Source organism: Caenorhabditis briggsae, assembly GCF_000004555.2.
Source record: "Caenorhabditis briggsae complete genome, chrIII, whole genome shotgun sequence".
In the NCBI taxonomy this organism is placed as follows: Eukaryota; Metazoa; Nematoda; class Chromadorea; order Rhabditida; family Rhabditidae; genus Caenorhabditis; species Caenorhabditis briggsae.
Window position 1 is genome coordinate 1202519 of NC_013490.2, and position 14678 is coordinate 1217196.

At 38.5% G+C, this 14678-nt stretch overlaps 4 protein-coding genes across 4 annotated transcripts in view; 2 read left to right on the forward strand and 2 right to left on the reverse strand.

Moving 5' to 3' along the window:
* The window catches only part of CBG15714, a gene marked incomplete at both ends in the record, with an annotated part of 2098 nt that extends 1433 nt beyond the window's left edge, over positions 1-665 (forward strand). Inside the window, one exon of the mRNA XM_002640781.1 lies at positions 381-665. Within this exon, the coding sequence (XP_002640827.1) occupies positions 381-665 (285 nt within the window). The remainder of the gene's footprint in view (positions 1-380) is intronic.
* Positions 666-820: 155 nt separating this feature from the next.
* Positions 821-2951, reverse strand: CBG15715 (the record flags this gene model as incomplete). The annotated part of the gene is made up of 6 exons (XM_002640782.1): positions 821-896; positions 1124-1203; positions 1309-1446; positions 1996-2128; positions 2178-2274; positions 2903-2951. The coding sequence occupies 6 exons, from the start codon at positions 2949-2951 to the stop codon at positions 821-823; spliced, it is 573 nt and encodes a 190-aa protein (XP_002640828.1).
* A 414-nt stretch (positions 2952-3365) lies between these two features.
* Cbr-ads-1 lies at positions 3366-7080 on the reverse strand (the record flags this gene model as incomplete). The annotated part of the gene is made up of 6 exons (XM_002640783.1): positions 3366-3575; positions 4026-4277; positions 4523-5093; positions 5742-6362; positions 6590-6679; positions 7031-7080. 6 exons carry the CDS (start codon positions 7078-7080, stop codon positions 3366-3368), a joined length of 1794 nt encoding a protein of 597 aa, XP_002640829.1.
* A 1095-nt stretch (positions 7081-8175) lies between these two features.
* Positions 8176-14664, forward strand: CBG15717 (the record flags this gene model as incomplete). The annotated part of the gene is made up of 7 exons (XM_045243374.1): positions 8176-8216; positions 9495-9870; positions 11734-12065; positions 12853-13204; positions 13787-13958; positions 14220-14358; positions 14457-14664. The coding sequence occupies 7 exons, from the start codon at positions 8176-8178 to the stop codon at positions 14662-14664; spliced, it is 1620 nt and encodes a 539-aa protein (XP_045095773.1).
* Positions 14665-14678: the final 14 nt, after the last annotated feature.

Sequence of the window (14678 nt, forward strand, 5' to 3'; positions counted from 1 at the left end):
GAAGTAGACATTGGGTCTAATCTTTGAAAAAGCGTTGGCCTGCTAATTATTTAGCAGACCACTTCTCTCGTTTCTTTGCGTCTCGTGGGTCTGCTAATGTTTGAGTGAAGCGCGTTGGCCTGCTAAATATTTAGCAGACCCACGAGACGCAGAGAAGCGAGAGAGCCTGGGTCTGCTAATGTTTGAATGCGCTCTCACACTCTGCGTCTCTAAAATTGGCCTGCTAAATAATTAGCAGACCAATGCGCTCCCAGCAATTGGCTGTTCCGCTCGTAACTTGGCTCATAATCAACCATATTCAATGAAAAATGAACCAATTTCCAGCATTTTGAACCCTCAATCTACTAATTAGCAGACCAATTAACAATTTCCTCTTCCAGATGGAAGAAGTCGGTCTAGAATTCGATGTGGAAGAGGTTCTACTCATCGAGGAGGACTCAACGAAGAAATTCGAATTGATTTGCGACTCGAAATCGTTGTCAAATGTGGAAAGTCAATTGGGCAAAGCGGGATTTTCGATTTTGCAGTCTGAAATTGAGTTCCGCGCCGTGCATCCTATCGATTGTCCAGAAGCAGAAGCGCCGAAGATTCAGAAGCTGTATGAGATGTTGCAGGAAGACGAACAAGTCCGCCAGATTTTCGACAACATCACACCAGACGAGTAGCCACTTCTTTTCTTGAAATTCCAGTTTTTTTTGTTTTAGTGTTAATTATTTGAAAAATTATAGTTAGGAATTGTTTTTTGAAATGGATTTTTCTTTGTTTGACCTGTTTTTTTAAAATTATAAAGCTAAAATTGATTTTTTTTTTCCCAATTTTCCTATGATCCATACAGCTCCCGAATAGCTCGAACATCGTACTTTGATAGGCGAATCTTGTGGGGGTTTTTGGGTTTTCTGAAAAAAAACCTTTTTTGAACAATTTTTAAATTTCCCTTTTTTTTTTGCATCATTACAAAAACCAGAGAAACCGGTCTCATACCGATGTCATGTGACACAGAAAAGGATTCTTTTTTACCGAAAAAGTCGAAATCTACGATTTCTACGAAAAATCTCAAAATTTTGGAAAAAAAAATTTTTTTTTGGAAAATTCCCAAAATTCTACAGTAACCCAAAACTCTTACTCGTAGTGTTTTCTCATAACGGAAGCTTTTCTTCTGGAGTGCCGTAGTCCTAGAGTGTGACCAATTTCATGGATCAGGACCTGAAATTTTTTAAAAATTAAAAAAAAAATTTAATTTTGAGAAAAATTTTTTTCATCTAAAAAGTGACATTTTTAGCCTTTGTAGTTTTTGTAGTCCCTCCTCACCATTCTCAAATCAATAACTCTCTGATCCATCTCTTCATTTTCATCTGTAGCATACCATTGCTCATCCCCGTCCAAATGTAGCACTCCAAATGGTGGATACATTGAATGAGCAACCACACCTCCTTTCCCATCGAATTCCTAAAAAAATTTCAAAATTTAAGAATTCCGAAAAAAGCAAAAAAAAAAACGTTTTTTTGATAAAAATTTTTTTTCTGAAAATTTCAGATTTTTCGGAATTTGAGCTCTAGAACATTCTAGAATAGACTAAAAATGGTCTACACAAAAATCAAAAAATTTTGCCACCGAGTGGAATCGAACTCGAGTCGTCAGATCGCTAGCGAAAACCTCACTGAGCCATTTGGTCATGTTTTGGAAAATGTCGCAAAAAAAGCGAAAATTTGTATTTTTCAGCGGTTCAAACTGGTTTTTCGCATTTTGCGCGGTTTTCGGGTTAAAAATAACGTTTTTGACTAGGAATGGAAGTATTTGACTAGAATTCGAGAAATTCTTTAAAATTTACGAAATTTTCAGTCATAGAAATGTCAGCACTGATTAATGGTACACTGGAAGTGATCGAGCCGCAAGAGAAGTCAAAATTGTGGATTGGTAAGTCCAAAATTCGTTCACTGGATGTCTGTCCTGCGCAATTAGCTTCTTATCAATGCGCAATATAATCATATCACTCACCTCATAACACGAATGATTTTTCTTGGCGAAAAATACGCGAATATTTGCTTCTTGATCATCTAAAATCTCCTCGAATTCCATCAAATTCTCTAAGGCTATCGCCCATTTGGCAAACGACTCTTGTACAGTACGACTAGAAATTTTTGCAAAAAATGATTTTTTTTTATTTTTGGGATTATTACCGTACACCATCGAACTGTCGGGGAGTTAGATAGTGATAAGGGTCGCCGAACGACCAGGTTATTTTGTTTTGGGTCCATTTTCGAAGGGTTCTAGGTTCTGAAAAAGAAGTTTGAGGTAATTTTGGGTCTGCTAAACAATTAGCAGACCAAAAATGGCAATTTTAGGATCATTTTCATCTTTAAAGGCGCATAACTTTTTTCAATTTTTGAAAAATGTTATGCGCCTTTAAACACATGTGACATGGTGCATCGTCCCCCACCTTCTGGAAGTTTAAAGGCGCATAACTTTTTTCAATAATGCTCTAGAAAAATAAAATTTGTACCAAATTGTAGGAAATTTTATGGACTTAAAACGACATATGAATTCATGTGGGAAAAGTTTCTGTAAACTGGAAAATTTCTGATTTTAGCTTAAAAATCCGATTTTTCGATTGATTTTTAGTCAATTTTCGTTTTCATGCTGAGGAATTATTTTCCATTTTCATTTTTAACCGATTTTTGTCAATTTTTCTGCTAATTGGGTCTGCTAAATAGCTAGCAGACCAACAAAACGCAGAGAAAAAGTTGGCTTGCTAGCTATTTAGCAGACCAACGCTCCTGCAACCGAACCCTTAAAAGTTGTTAACAAACAAAATGTGCAAAAATGCAAGTTTTACATTTTTATAGTTGACAAAGTTTTGCTAACTTTTTAGGTTTTTGAGATATAGGCGTGCTAGAGAACTAACCTGTTTGATCTACCAAGAAAATCAGAATAATCCATTTCAAAAGTTTCATGTGTCGACACTGAATAATGCCTCATTAAGAAGCTTCGTCTTGGATAGCCATTGGTCTCTACCAGACCAAAAAAAAAAGAAGTCGTTAAGCTTGTTCTTTTCCTTCCTTCCCCCCATATGTGTTTTATGTTTTATCAAATGTTTTTCTTATGATATTCCTGATTCCTCTTCTTCTTCCCGAAACGAATTTCCATTTGATTCTTTCTCGCCTTGGAAGGCGTTGCGTAAGAGAGAACCTGTCTCTTTGGCTATGACAAACGTTGGAAGGAGGCAAGGGATAGCTTATATGGATTATAAAGTTTATTAACAATCAAAGGAACACAAGCATACGAAAAATACAAGAAATAATGCCTTTAATAAAGTTTAATATTTATTAACAATCAAAAAATAAGGATACGGTAGAAAAGTGGGCATCTTACAACTTGCAATGCGGCGATCCAATAATATCAATCAAGTTAGCGTTGGCAAAAATGTTGGCCGGATCCAGCTCGGATTTGATTGCCTTCAAAAGAGCAATTCCGACAGCTCCATTCGTCGTCAGCATCCACTGTTTTCGGATTTTTCCGACGCCGTGATGATGGGAAATTGATCCGCCGCAGGCGATGATCTCATCGCGAGCAGCTGTCTGGAAATATATGATTTTTTTTAATAGCTATCTTAAAGCTCATTGAATCCCAATTCGATTCGTATAACTTTCAGGAAAATTAAACTAAAACTAGCGTGGTTACGGTAGTTTGAAAAGTCGACTACAGTAAGCCGACGTTTTCGGATCCGAGTCTAGTTTTTGGGTTCATTTTGAACTTGAAAATTGACTCTACTACAAAATGACACTATTTGGATTACTATATCTAGTCCATGAACAAAGTTAGGCAGGTTTCTAGCTTATAACTTTGTTCATAGACAAGGTATAGCTTTCCAAACTTTTGCATTTTGTAGCTCTTGTCAAGTTCTATCAAATCTAATTTAGTTGGTCAAAAATCTTGATCTTGAAAGAAACTATGGCAGAGCCTGTTTTGGGCTCAATTGGGGCTCGTTTTCGAAAATTTTGGTCTGCTAAAACATCGATCCAACTAACCTCAATACGATCGTAGACATGCATACCATCTGCCAGTCCTCTTGCGTTGAAACCAAAGTAAAAGTAAACGCATGCACCGGCATCGTACACTTGTGTCACTCGACAACTCGCCAACACTGGATGCTTGACTCCCTGAGCCTTGGCTTCACGTCTCATGAGCTCCTTGACGTTTCTGCAGAGGCTTAGAACTTTGTCCCATGGGACGGAGGTTTCGAAGGACTCTCCAAGGACGCCATGGTTCATTCCGAGGTCCTGGAAGTTAGAAATCATGAATAAGAGATCTTAGAGGTCAGAAATCCAAAATGTTAAGAATCCCAGAATCTTGTAATCATAGAATCCTAGATTTTAGTTCTTAGATCCTAGATCCTAGATCCTAGATCTTAGATCTTAGATCTTAGATCCTAGATCCTAGATCCTAGATCCTAGATCCTAGATCCTAGATCCTAGATCCTAGATCCTAGATCTCAGATCCCAGAAACCTCAAAAAACACACTTACTCTCAAATAGGCGATAGCAAAAGTGAGCCTATACCCATACTGTCCATTCTCTTCTCCTCCAACAACTCCATGAAATTCAGCAGCCAACTTATTCAGCCTCTCCTCCTGTTGATCCACCTCCTCGCGACTTCCCTCATAGACACATGTGGCCGCGCAAATCTCATCAACCTTGAATCCCTTCCACGAAGTGATGTACATCTTGCTCACCGAGCTCTTCAAACTAGCCCACCACGAATCAGAAGCCACCTTCAACGCCTGTCCCATCACGAATTGATCGTTATCCATGAGACGAAGCGAGGCGGGTTGAATGCGTAGTCTGGCGACGTCACGGAAAAAGTTGACACCGCTCTCGAAGTTGGGAAACACGAAACTACCGTATCTCTTGACTTCGGGGAGGGGGAAGATCTTCATGGTGACTTCGGAAACGACACCGAAGGTTCCTTCCGATCCGAGGATAACTTGATGAATGTCGGGGCCGCAAGACATGCGAGGTACTTGGCATTGTTTTTGGATGATTCCTTTTGGGCAGACAAAGTTGAGATGGACGATTAGGTCCTCGATGTTTCCGTACCTGAAGGATCAGATTATAGGATCTATAAGGATCTATAAGGATCTAATATCTAGATATTCTAGGATCTAGGATCTAGGATACAGGATTTCTGGCCTCTCTAAAATCCCAGATTCTATTATAATTCAAATTCTAGGATCCCAAAACTTTAGATTACTCTAGTCGGCTTAAAATTAATTTTGAATCATAAAATCTAAAATTCTAGGATTTAGGAATTTTGGGAATGTCTTGTTTGAAAATTTCCTATCGATCGGTGCAAAAATCAATGTTCTAGGATCATTATATTGTAAGTTATGATAGATTCTGAGATTTTGATTTTTATACTAGGGAAAAGGAAATTTTGCGATTCTAGGATGTAGGATCTAGGATCTATAAGAATCTTGAAGGTTCTAAAAGGACCTACAAAGGCTTGGAAAGATGTAATCAGATCTAAAAGAAACCTAGAAGGATCTAGGATCTGTAGGGATCTAGAGGATCTAGAATCTAGAAGTATCTAGAAGAAACTAGAAAGATCTAGAAGATTCTAAAAGGACCTACAAAGACTTGCAAGGAAGTAAACTGATCTAGAGCGACCTATAGGGATCTAGAAGGATCTAGAAGGATCTATAAGGACCTAGATCTAGGATCTAGCATCTAGCTTCTAGAACTCACTTATTCTTCTTCATTCCACTGGCTCTAGTCGACACCCATCCTCCAAGTGTCGAGAATTCGATAGAATCCGGTTCATGACCACAAGTAAAACCCTTCTTGTTGAGCTGCCTCTCCAATGATTGTCCAACGATTCCAGCCTGAGCTCTGCATGTCAAATTCTCGCGATCAATCCAGAGAATCTTATCCAACAGCGCCATATCCAACGAGATAACCATTCGTTTCTCGGTGACTGGGGTGTCCAAAGCGTTCGTCACCGACGTACCACCTCCAATTGGAATAATCGCACAATTATGGCTCATTGCCCCCTCAATAATCTTGACGATCTCTTGTTCGGTCTTTGGCCAAACGACGACGTCTGGAAGACGTGGAATCTTTCCCTCTCTCAAGTTGACCATATCGTGAACAGTGTGGCCATGAGCGCGCATCAAACGGATGCGAGCCGAGTTTGAGAAGGAGATATTGTTCTCTTTGAGGAAATCGATAAGATCCTCGTTCTCCACTGGTGCGTCGATGACGACGTCGGAGAGCTTCTGAGCTGGGCTGACGTAGTTGAGGTCGATTCCGAGATAGTTCTCGAACCATGGACGGAAGTGGGGCATCACTTTGCCGGAGATGTCGTATCTGAAAGTTTTTGGGATGATTGGAGTGTCTTGAAATTTAAAAATTGGGGTTCTAGAATTCAAATTGTGGAGGATCTAGGATCTAGAGGACCTAGAATCGAGGATTTAAGAGGATCTAGGATCTAGGTTCTAGAAACTAGGATCTAGGATCAATCCAAAAAAGCAGTTCAGAAGCCTGGAAGTCTAGAATTCAAGTTCATGACTACTCAGCTCAAGAATTTAACTCACTTATCTCCGGTAAACGTCACATGACCATCCTTGTTGATGGCGAATTGCGAATCATTGTATCCCCAGCCGTTCCACTTGAGGATCTTGTCGCTGAAAATCGACATATTTTGGGGAAATTGGTCTGCTAATTATTTAGCAGACCCACGCTTTCTCTGCTCAGACCCCTTGAAGCGTGTGGGCTACCTTAGAACGCTGACTTTAAAGGTGCATATTTCAAAAACTAGAATCGCTGGAAAAAAGGTCAACTACAAAATTGCTCAGCATAAAATTTTTTTTGCACATTTTTGTAGTTGACAACTTTTTGATAGGTACTGTAGTTTTGGAGTTATGCGCCTTTAAAGTTGGCTGCTCAGGAGGCACCCAGAACTCGAAGGGAAGAGGATACATCTAGTTCGGGTCTGCTAAATATCTAGCAGACCATTTCGATTTGTAGTTTCTTACCGATAAGACTGCGGCACGTCGTGCTCAAGTGTTTGATAGGCTGATGACATTTACGTCAAGCTGAAAAATCGAAACTTTTGACAATTTTGAAGTTTTGGGAAATTATGAAGCTTTGGAAGGGGTTTTAAAGGATCATAGCTTCATTTTTTGCTAGAAATTGACTAGATATTTTAGAGTTTCTTGTCCAGAATGTTCTCTACAAAATTTCCTATCTATTGGTACAAAAATGAGTACTGTAGGATCAAAAATATGGGAATTATGATCCAAAAAATTTTTTGAAATCAAAAAATTTTTTTTTTGGAAAACTGAAGAAGAAGCTTATCGAGCACCACCTGATAGGTACATGTATCACGCGTACTTTTAAGCCGTCTATTGCATCAAAAATAGACAAAAAAGGAAAATTAGAATTGCAGTTCTAGAGAGGTTACTGTAGTTTTGGAATTTGCAGAAATTTGAAAAAAAAAATTTTAAGGAGAAATCGGAATTTGAGATTCGGATTTTAAGCTATCCTAATCAAGTTATAGCCTAAGATCAGAATTTTAGAATTTTCGATTATTTCATTCTGAATAAAAATTGAGGATCCTGAAAAATCCAAATATTCAAAAAAAATTTTTTTTGAATTTTTGGAATCTTTTGACCTAACAGAATAAAGACATAAGACAGAACTTTAAAAAATTCTAGTTCAAAAAGTTTTGTTTCCCTGAAAATCCTAAAATTCGGAAAGAGCAAGAAAAGGGGAAATCAATCAAACCGGCACCTAGCCTATAACGGAGCGCGTGTTTGTCCTCCAATACGTACAATACATGCATAATCGTTATCACCAATCACCACAAAAAAAGACAAAAATTCTGATTTTCTGTCTTCAAACTGGCCGTTTTAGGCCTGCTGTTATCAGTATTCCCCCCTCCTCTAGCCAAAGTACACATCAGATTAGGGTTATAGAAGGAAAATTGGACGAAAAACGGAAATTTTTAGGTATTTATTTCCGTTTTCAGAACAGGAAATGGCTGAAAATTGACAAATTTATAATGTGTTTGAAATTTGAAATTTCCCAGATAGAAAATGCGCTCCAATGAATTTTAAAAATCGGATTTTTCGTTGCAGATGCCATTCGAACGTTCGACTACGAGAAGTATGTGCTCAGGATGCCCGAACCAGCACTTTTGAATATGTTGAGATTTTTGAGGTAATCAGAGTTACAAAGATTTGAAAAAAAGATTCTGAAATTTCGGATTATTTTAAACATTCTTACAAAATATTCCGATGAAAATAAGCCAAAAGATCTCAAAACGCTGATATCTGAAAAACTGAAATCGCTGAAAAAAATTAGCCAACTACAAAATTGCTCAGCAGAAAAATTTTCACACTTTTGTAGTTTACAACTTCTTGATAGCTACAGTAGGTTTTTAGTTATGACCCTTTAAAGTTAGCGCACCCTTCCTTTAGGTACCAAAGCAAGCGTCAACTATAAAAGCGCATAACTCGAAAACTACGGTACCTATCAAAAAGTTGTTAATAACAAAAATGTGCAAAATTTTATGCTGTGCAATTTTGTAGTTGACCTTTTTTTCCAGCGATTCTAGTTTTTGAGATATGAGCGTTTTAAGGAAGGGTACCCATTGGCCTGCTAATGTTTGCGCGCGCTGTTGAGAGACGCAGAGAAAGTTGGCCTGCTAAAGATTTAGCAGGCCAACGCTCTCTTGTTTCTCTGCGCCTCTCATGGGTCTGCTAATGTCGCCGCGTTGGCCTGCTATTTAGCAGACCCAAAGAGACGCGGAGAAAGAAAGAGAGAGTGTGAGTCTGCTATCTATTTAGCAGGCCTATGGTCTGCTAATGTTGAATGCGTTCTGACTCTCTGCGTCTCTCGTGGGTCTGCTAATGTTTTACTCAAAGTAAACGAGAGCGTGGGTCTGCTATTTATTTAGCAGACCCAAAGAGACGCAGAGAAACGAGAGGGCGTAAATAATTAGCAGACCAACGCTTTTTTTGTTTTCATCATATTGTCGAATTAAGGACAGTGGGACCTGGAAAATTTCGCGGGCGGCGTTCGGGTCAATTTACGAGACCTCTCTCCAAAATCACTACTGTAGTAAACGAAACTTATTTCTGTGAATTCGGTGGGGGGTTTTCTGGACAGAATTTAGATTTCTTTCTATGAAAATGATCGCTAGTATCTCTAGAATCTGTATTTCATCGAAAAACCGAACTTAATTGCGAAAGTAGCTCGAACGAGGCAAAAGTCTGAAATATTACGTTTTTGCCGCATTTTTTCGTAGATCAAAAAAATCTACGCCTTTCAAATTCTCAGGTCCCACTTTTTTTAATTCGACAATAACTTTCTTCAAAATGAACTTAGAAATATGAAATTAGTCTCATTTTGAAGGATTTTGAAAAGAGAATTCGATATTTTTGAATTTTCAAGCTGAAAAAACTGAAAAACGGAACAGTTTAGTCATTTTTTCAGACTTCCCGACCTAGAAACCCTCAAAACCGCCTGTCCAGAACTATCAGAACTAATCGATATTCAACTTCGTCACCTCGACGACGAATTTCCACAACGACCATTCTATCAATTCGATCGTGGTGCTCCACCAGAAGACGTTGACGATGATGAGAAAATGATGTGTGATCGACAGAACGTGTCGATGACCTATTTTCCCGAGGATCAGTGTGTTTATATGTTCGGAGGAGAGACGCTGGAACAAATGGATGGGGGTCCGAGAGCCACGTTTAATGATTTATGGCGTCTGGAGACGGGAACGATGAGATGGAGCAGGGTTGTGATTCGAGGAGCACCATATCCATCGCCAAAGTGTCAAGCGTCTTTTGTTACATGGGGTGTAAGTGGTTAATTAGCCCTAAAATTCAAGAAAAATATTTAGCAGACCAAAAAGAATTGGCAAAAATCGGTTGAGCAGTTTTAGGAGCACTTAAAAGCGCATAACTTTTTTTGAAGTTTATACCAAATTGTAGGAAATTTGAAGAGCTACAATATGGTAAAAATTGTATTTCTCTGGCAAATTTTTGAAAAATGTTATGCGTCTTCAAACACATGCGACATGGTGCATCGTCCCCCACTTTCTGGAAGTTTAAAGGCGCATAACTTTTTTCAACGTCAAGCTAGAAAAATGAAGTTTATACCGAATTGTAGGAAATTTTATGGGCTTCAAAACCATATAAGAATTTTTATATTGTCGAATTAAAAAAAGTGACACCTGAGAATTTGAAAACTTTTGCTTTTTTTGATCTACGAAAAAGTGCGGCAAAAACGTAATATTTCAGAATTTCGGCTCGTTCGAGCTACTTTTGCGTTTGATTTTAGTTTTTTGCTGAAAAATAGGTTCTAGAGATGCTAGCGATCATTTTTATACCAAGAATTCAAAATTTTGTTCAGAAAATCCCACTAAATTCACATAAATAAATTTGTTATCTACAGTATCCGTTTTCGCTCCGCCCCCTCGTAAATCGACACGAGCGCCGTCTCCGAGATTTTCAGGTGTCACTTTTTTTAATCCGACAATAAGAAAAGTTTTCGAAAATTCGGAAATTCCTGTTTTAAGTTTCAAAAGTTTTGCTGGCAAATGCTCATTAGCTTGATGATCTTTTGCTAAATGCTCACTTGCTAAATATGCTCATTTGCCAAACTCGCTCATTTGCTAAAATAGTCCCACTTGCTAAATTTTGATCATTTGCTAAATAGGGGACTTGTTCAAATTGAAGGCTTAGGCTGAAACTACTTACCGGAAAACAGGTGTTTAAGCCTAAGCCTAAAATTTAAAGCAAAAACCGGAATATTCTGTAAAGAATGGATCCAAAAGTACTGAAATTAGAAAATAACAGCAAAATTTTCACTTTTTCATTTTTAGCAAATGATAAAAATTTAGCAAATGAAATTTAGCAAAAGAGACTATTTTAGCAAATGAGCGAGTTTAGCAAATGAGCATTTAGCAAAAGATCATCAAGCTAATGAGTATTTGCCGGTTTTGCTTGATTTTTAGTCAATTTTCACTTTCAAATTGACAAATTTTTGGCTTCTAACAGCCTGTAGCTTAACAGACCTGCGAATTAATTAGCAGACAAATTCTCTCGCTTCTCTGCGTCTCTCGTTGGCCTGCTAAATTTTTATCACACCAACGAGAGACACAGGGAGGCAGAGCTCTTTCCAACATTAGCAGACCAATGTGCGCATATTTCAAAACGCTGTATCTCCCGAACCATAATAGCCTAGCGAAAAATTTTCTACAAGTAAAATGTGTGAAATTTCAAGCTACACATTTTTGTAGTTAACCAAATTTTTCTAGTTTCACTAGTTTTTGAGATATGCGCCTTTAAAGTTGGCCTATCCAGCGGAAATTGGTCTGCTAAATAGTGATTTTCGTTTTGTTGTTGTTTCCAGTGAAAATTTGTAGTTTTTTTGGAATTTAATTAGGCCTTAATTAGGTGGGAAATTGAAAAAATGGGTCTGCTAAATATTTAGCTGACCAAAAATCGATTTTTCTTCTGATTAGTCACTTCCGATTGGTTTTTGATCATGTTTTGTTTGTTTTCGAACGCTTCCTTTTCTTTTCCTCTGCGTCTCTAACTCTCTAGCACAAACAATGAAAAGACTAATCGCGGTCATTTTCTGCTTAGTTTACTGATTTTCAACGATTTTTTGACTGAAACACGGCTGAGATTAAAAATATCCAAATTTTGAATTCCAGGATCAATTGGTACTGTATGGAGGTCGTGCGTATCGTCACGATGGTCGTGACGTCTTCTTCTCGGAACTCCATTTCTTCGACGTCGCCAGTTCCACGTGGCGTCGTGGCGCAGAATCCGCATCAAACCATCAGACGCCGATGGCTGGTCACTCGGCAATTATAACAAATAATTTTATGATAATGTACGGTGGATGGAGTCAGACACCGGATACGATGGCACGACTGACAGCGATGAATTTAAAAACCGAAGAGTTTAAAATTATTGATATGATGCATTCAACAGAATTTGAGGAACCAGTTGTACCTCCCAGACCGCCAGTGGTGTTTCCGAAGTGAGTGGATCGAGCATTTTGGAGTGAAAATTGCCTAAAAATCAACTCTAGAACACTTGAAAACCCCCTGAAACCTCTCAAAAATCAAAAATTTTGACTTTGAAAAATGACCAAACGGCTCAGTTGGATTTTCATTAGCAATCTGACGACCCGGGTTCGATTCCACTCGGTTCCAATTTTTTTTACATTTTCTGAGAATCATTCTTAGGCTATTCTAGAATGTTTTAAAGCTGAATACAGAATTTTCAGAAAAATCTGAAAATTCCAGACAAAAAAATTTTCGAAATTTTTTTTCATTTTTTAGAAAATTTGTCAAAAACACTAAAAAATAATTTGAAAACTTTTTGACAATATACTTTTTCAGTGTTTTTGAGCGTTTTTTGGAAAAATGGGAACATGGATTACTGTAGTTATGGATTCATAATTTTCCTATTCGAAAAATCAGGATTACTGTAATTTTTAGTTTTTTTGTTTAATTTGAATAATATGGATTACTGTAGCTTCCGGATTCCGTATGTTTGAATTGAAATGAAGCAGGACTACTGTAGTGTTCGGATTCATTGTTTTCCAATTAAAAAAAGTGGATTACTGTAGTTTTCGGATTCCTTTATTAAAAATCAAAATGATAAGGATTACTGTAGTTTTAGAGTAACTTTTAAAATTGGAAAAAAATAAATTACTGTACTTTTTGGAGTGATCTGTGTTAAAATTGAAATAATGAGGATTACTGTAGTTTTTGGATCAATTTTTGAAGTTCAATTAATATGGATTACTGTGGTTTTTGCAGATTCGACTGGCGAAAAACGAAACTCGTCCTAATCCGCGAAGGGTTGATATTGCTCACCGGAGAACTGCAACCCGGGGATTACGGTAGTTCAGTACTCATCGAATACGATCCGCAGGATGACCTAATTAGTGATGAATATCAAATGTGGGAGTGGAAAACGATTCCAACAGTGGGCCGATGGTGGAGGCCTCGCGAGGGCGCGGAGCTTCATCGAGACGCACCTCAATGGCTGTTGCCACGTGGCAATGCGAACTGTTCGATGCCAAATTTCGAGTTTCATCAGATTGCTGCCGTTCGGAATTCGACAAAGATTCGATTGGTCTCACTTGGAAGACTGAAAAATGAACATAGTGTGAGTTTGAGTGCATATCTCAAAAACTAGTGAAACTAGAAAAAATGTGTTAACTACCAAAATGTAGAGCGTAAAATTTTACCCTTTTTCCGAGTTGAAAATTTTTCGCTAGCTAGCATGGTTTCTGTGATATGACCTTTTGAAATATGAACGGCGCGCGTCTGCGTGGGTGTGGGTCTGCTAATGTTTGAAAACGCTCTGACTCTCTGCGTCCCTCATGGGTCTGCTAAATAATTAGCAGGGTCAACGGGAGACGCAGAGAAAAAGAGGGAGCGCGCATTGGTCTGCTAATGTTTGAAAGCGCTCTAACTGTCTGCGTCTCTGGTGGGTCTGCTAATGTTTATCGCTTGCGTAAACACTAGCAGACTCTCTTCGCCTGCGTCTCGCATTGGTCTGCTAATGTTTGAAAGGACTCTGCTTCTCTGGGTCTCTCGTTGGTGTGCTAAATAGCTAGCAGACCCAAATTCTTGTTTTCGCCCTAACTTTGCTAAAAATCAACGTAGAAAAGTGCAAAATGGCTCATTTTTATCGCAATTTTTTGTAGTTTGTAGTCTGCTAAATAATTAGCAGACCCAATTCCAGGTTCCCCGCCCGTGCATCTCCGACAAATACGACGCGACCCAATTGCACTATCGTGAATTCGTACGTCATCTGACACGTCATCTGGAGACCGAATTCCAAAAACGAACGGACCAGAATGTGCCAACGTCGTCGGCTACTGACCTGAAGACGTGCGCGGTGTTCAAATTTTTAAGTATGCACTGCAAAATAGAGAACTGTTTTGTGAATGGGTAATTTTGATGTTTTTGGGGGACATCCGGACAAACAGATTTCCTTATAGAAATGGAAAACCAAAACCAGCAAAAGTTCGGCTTCGAATAACGATGAGGAAAAATAAAAAGGTTCCGAAATTAGACGATTTTGATCGATGGGAACTGAGACAATCGATTTTAGCAGCCGTTAATCAGCTACGTGGGTTAACAAGCGTCTAATTAGAGACTAATTAAGATTCTAGAATCCAAATACTACGATATTAGCCATATGGATCAGCTTGTGGCTCGTGTCCCCAATCGGAATAGCGTTGTGAAGCGATTATCGATTTTTGTGGCGGAAATCGATCGGAATATTGATTTGGAGGATTTTCAGGAGTTGGTGTGAGTTAATTATCAAATTTAATTATTAAATTATTTAGAAAAAAGAGGGGCAGGGGGGGGGGGGGATTTTTTGGAATTTTTTCAAAGTTTGGTTTTAGCTGGCACCCTCAACCAATGCAATTCCCATCTCCAGCAGAAACCCGAGAATTCGCGTTAATTGGCGCTAATCACGACATAATTATGCACTCGGGCATTGTCACCTTCAATCAATCGATGCGACGAATGGGTCAGACGAATCTGCTGACACCGGTGGCCAGCACGAAGAATCATATGGCACCGAATTGTTGTACTTTTCGTTTTGATTAGTTAATTGGATCTAA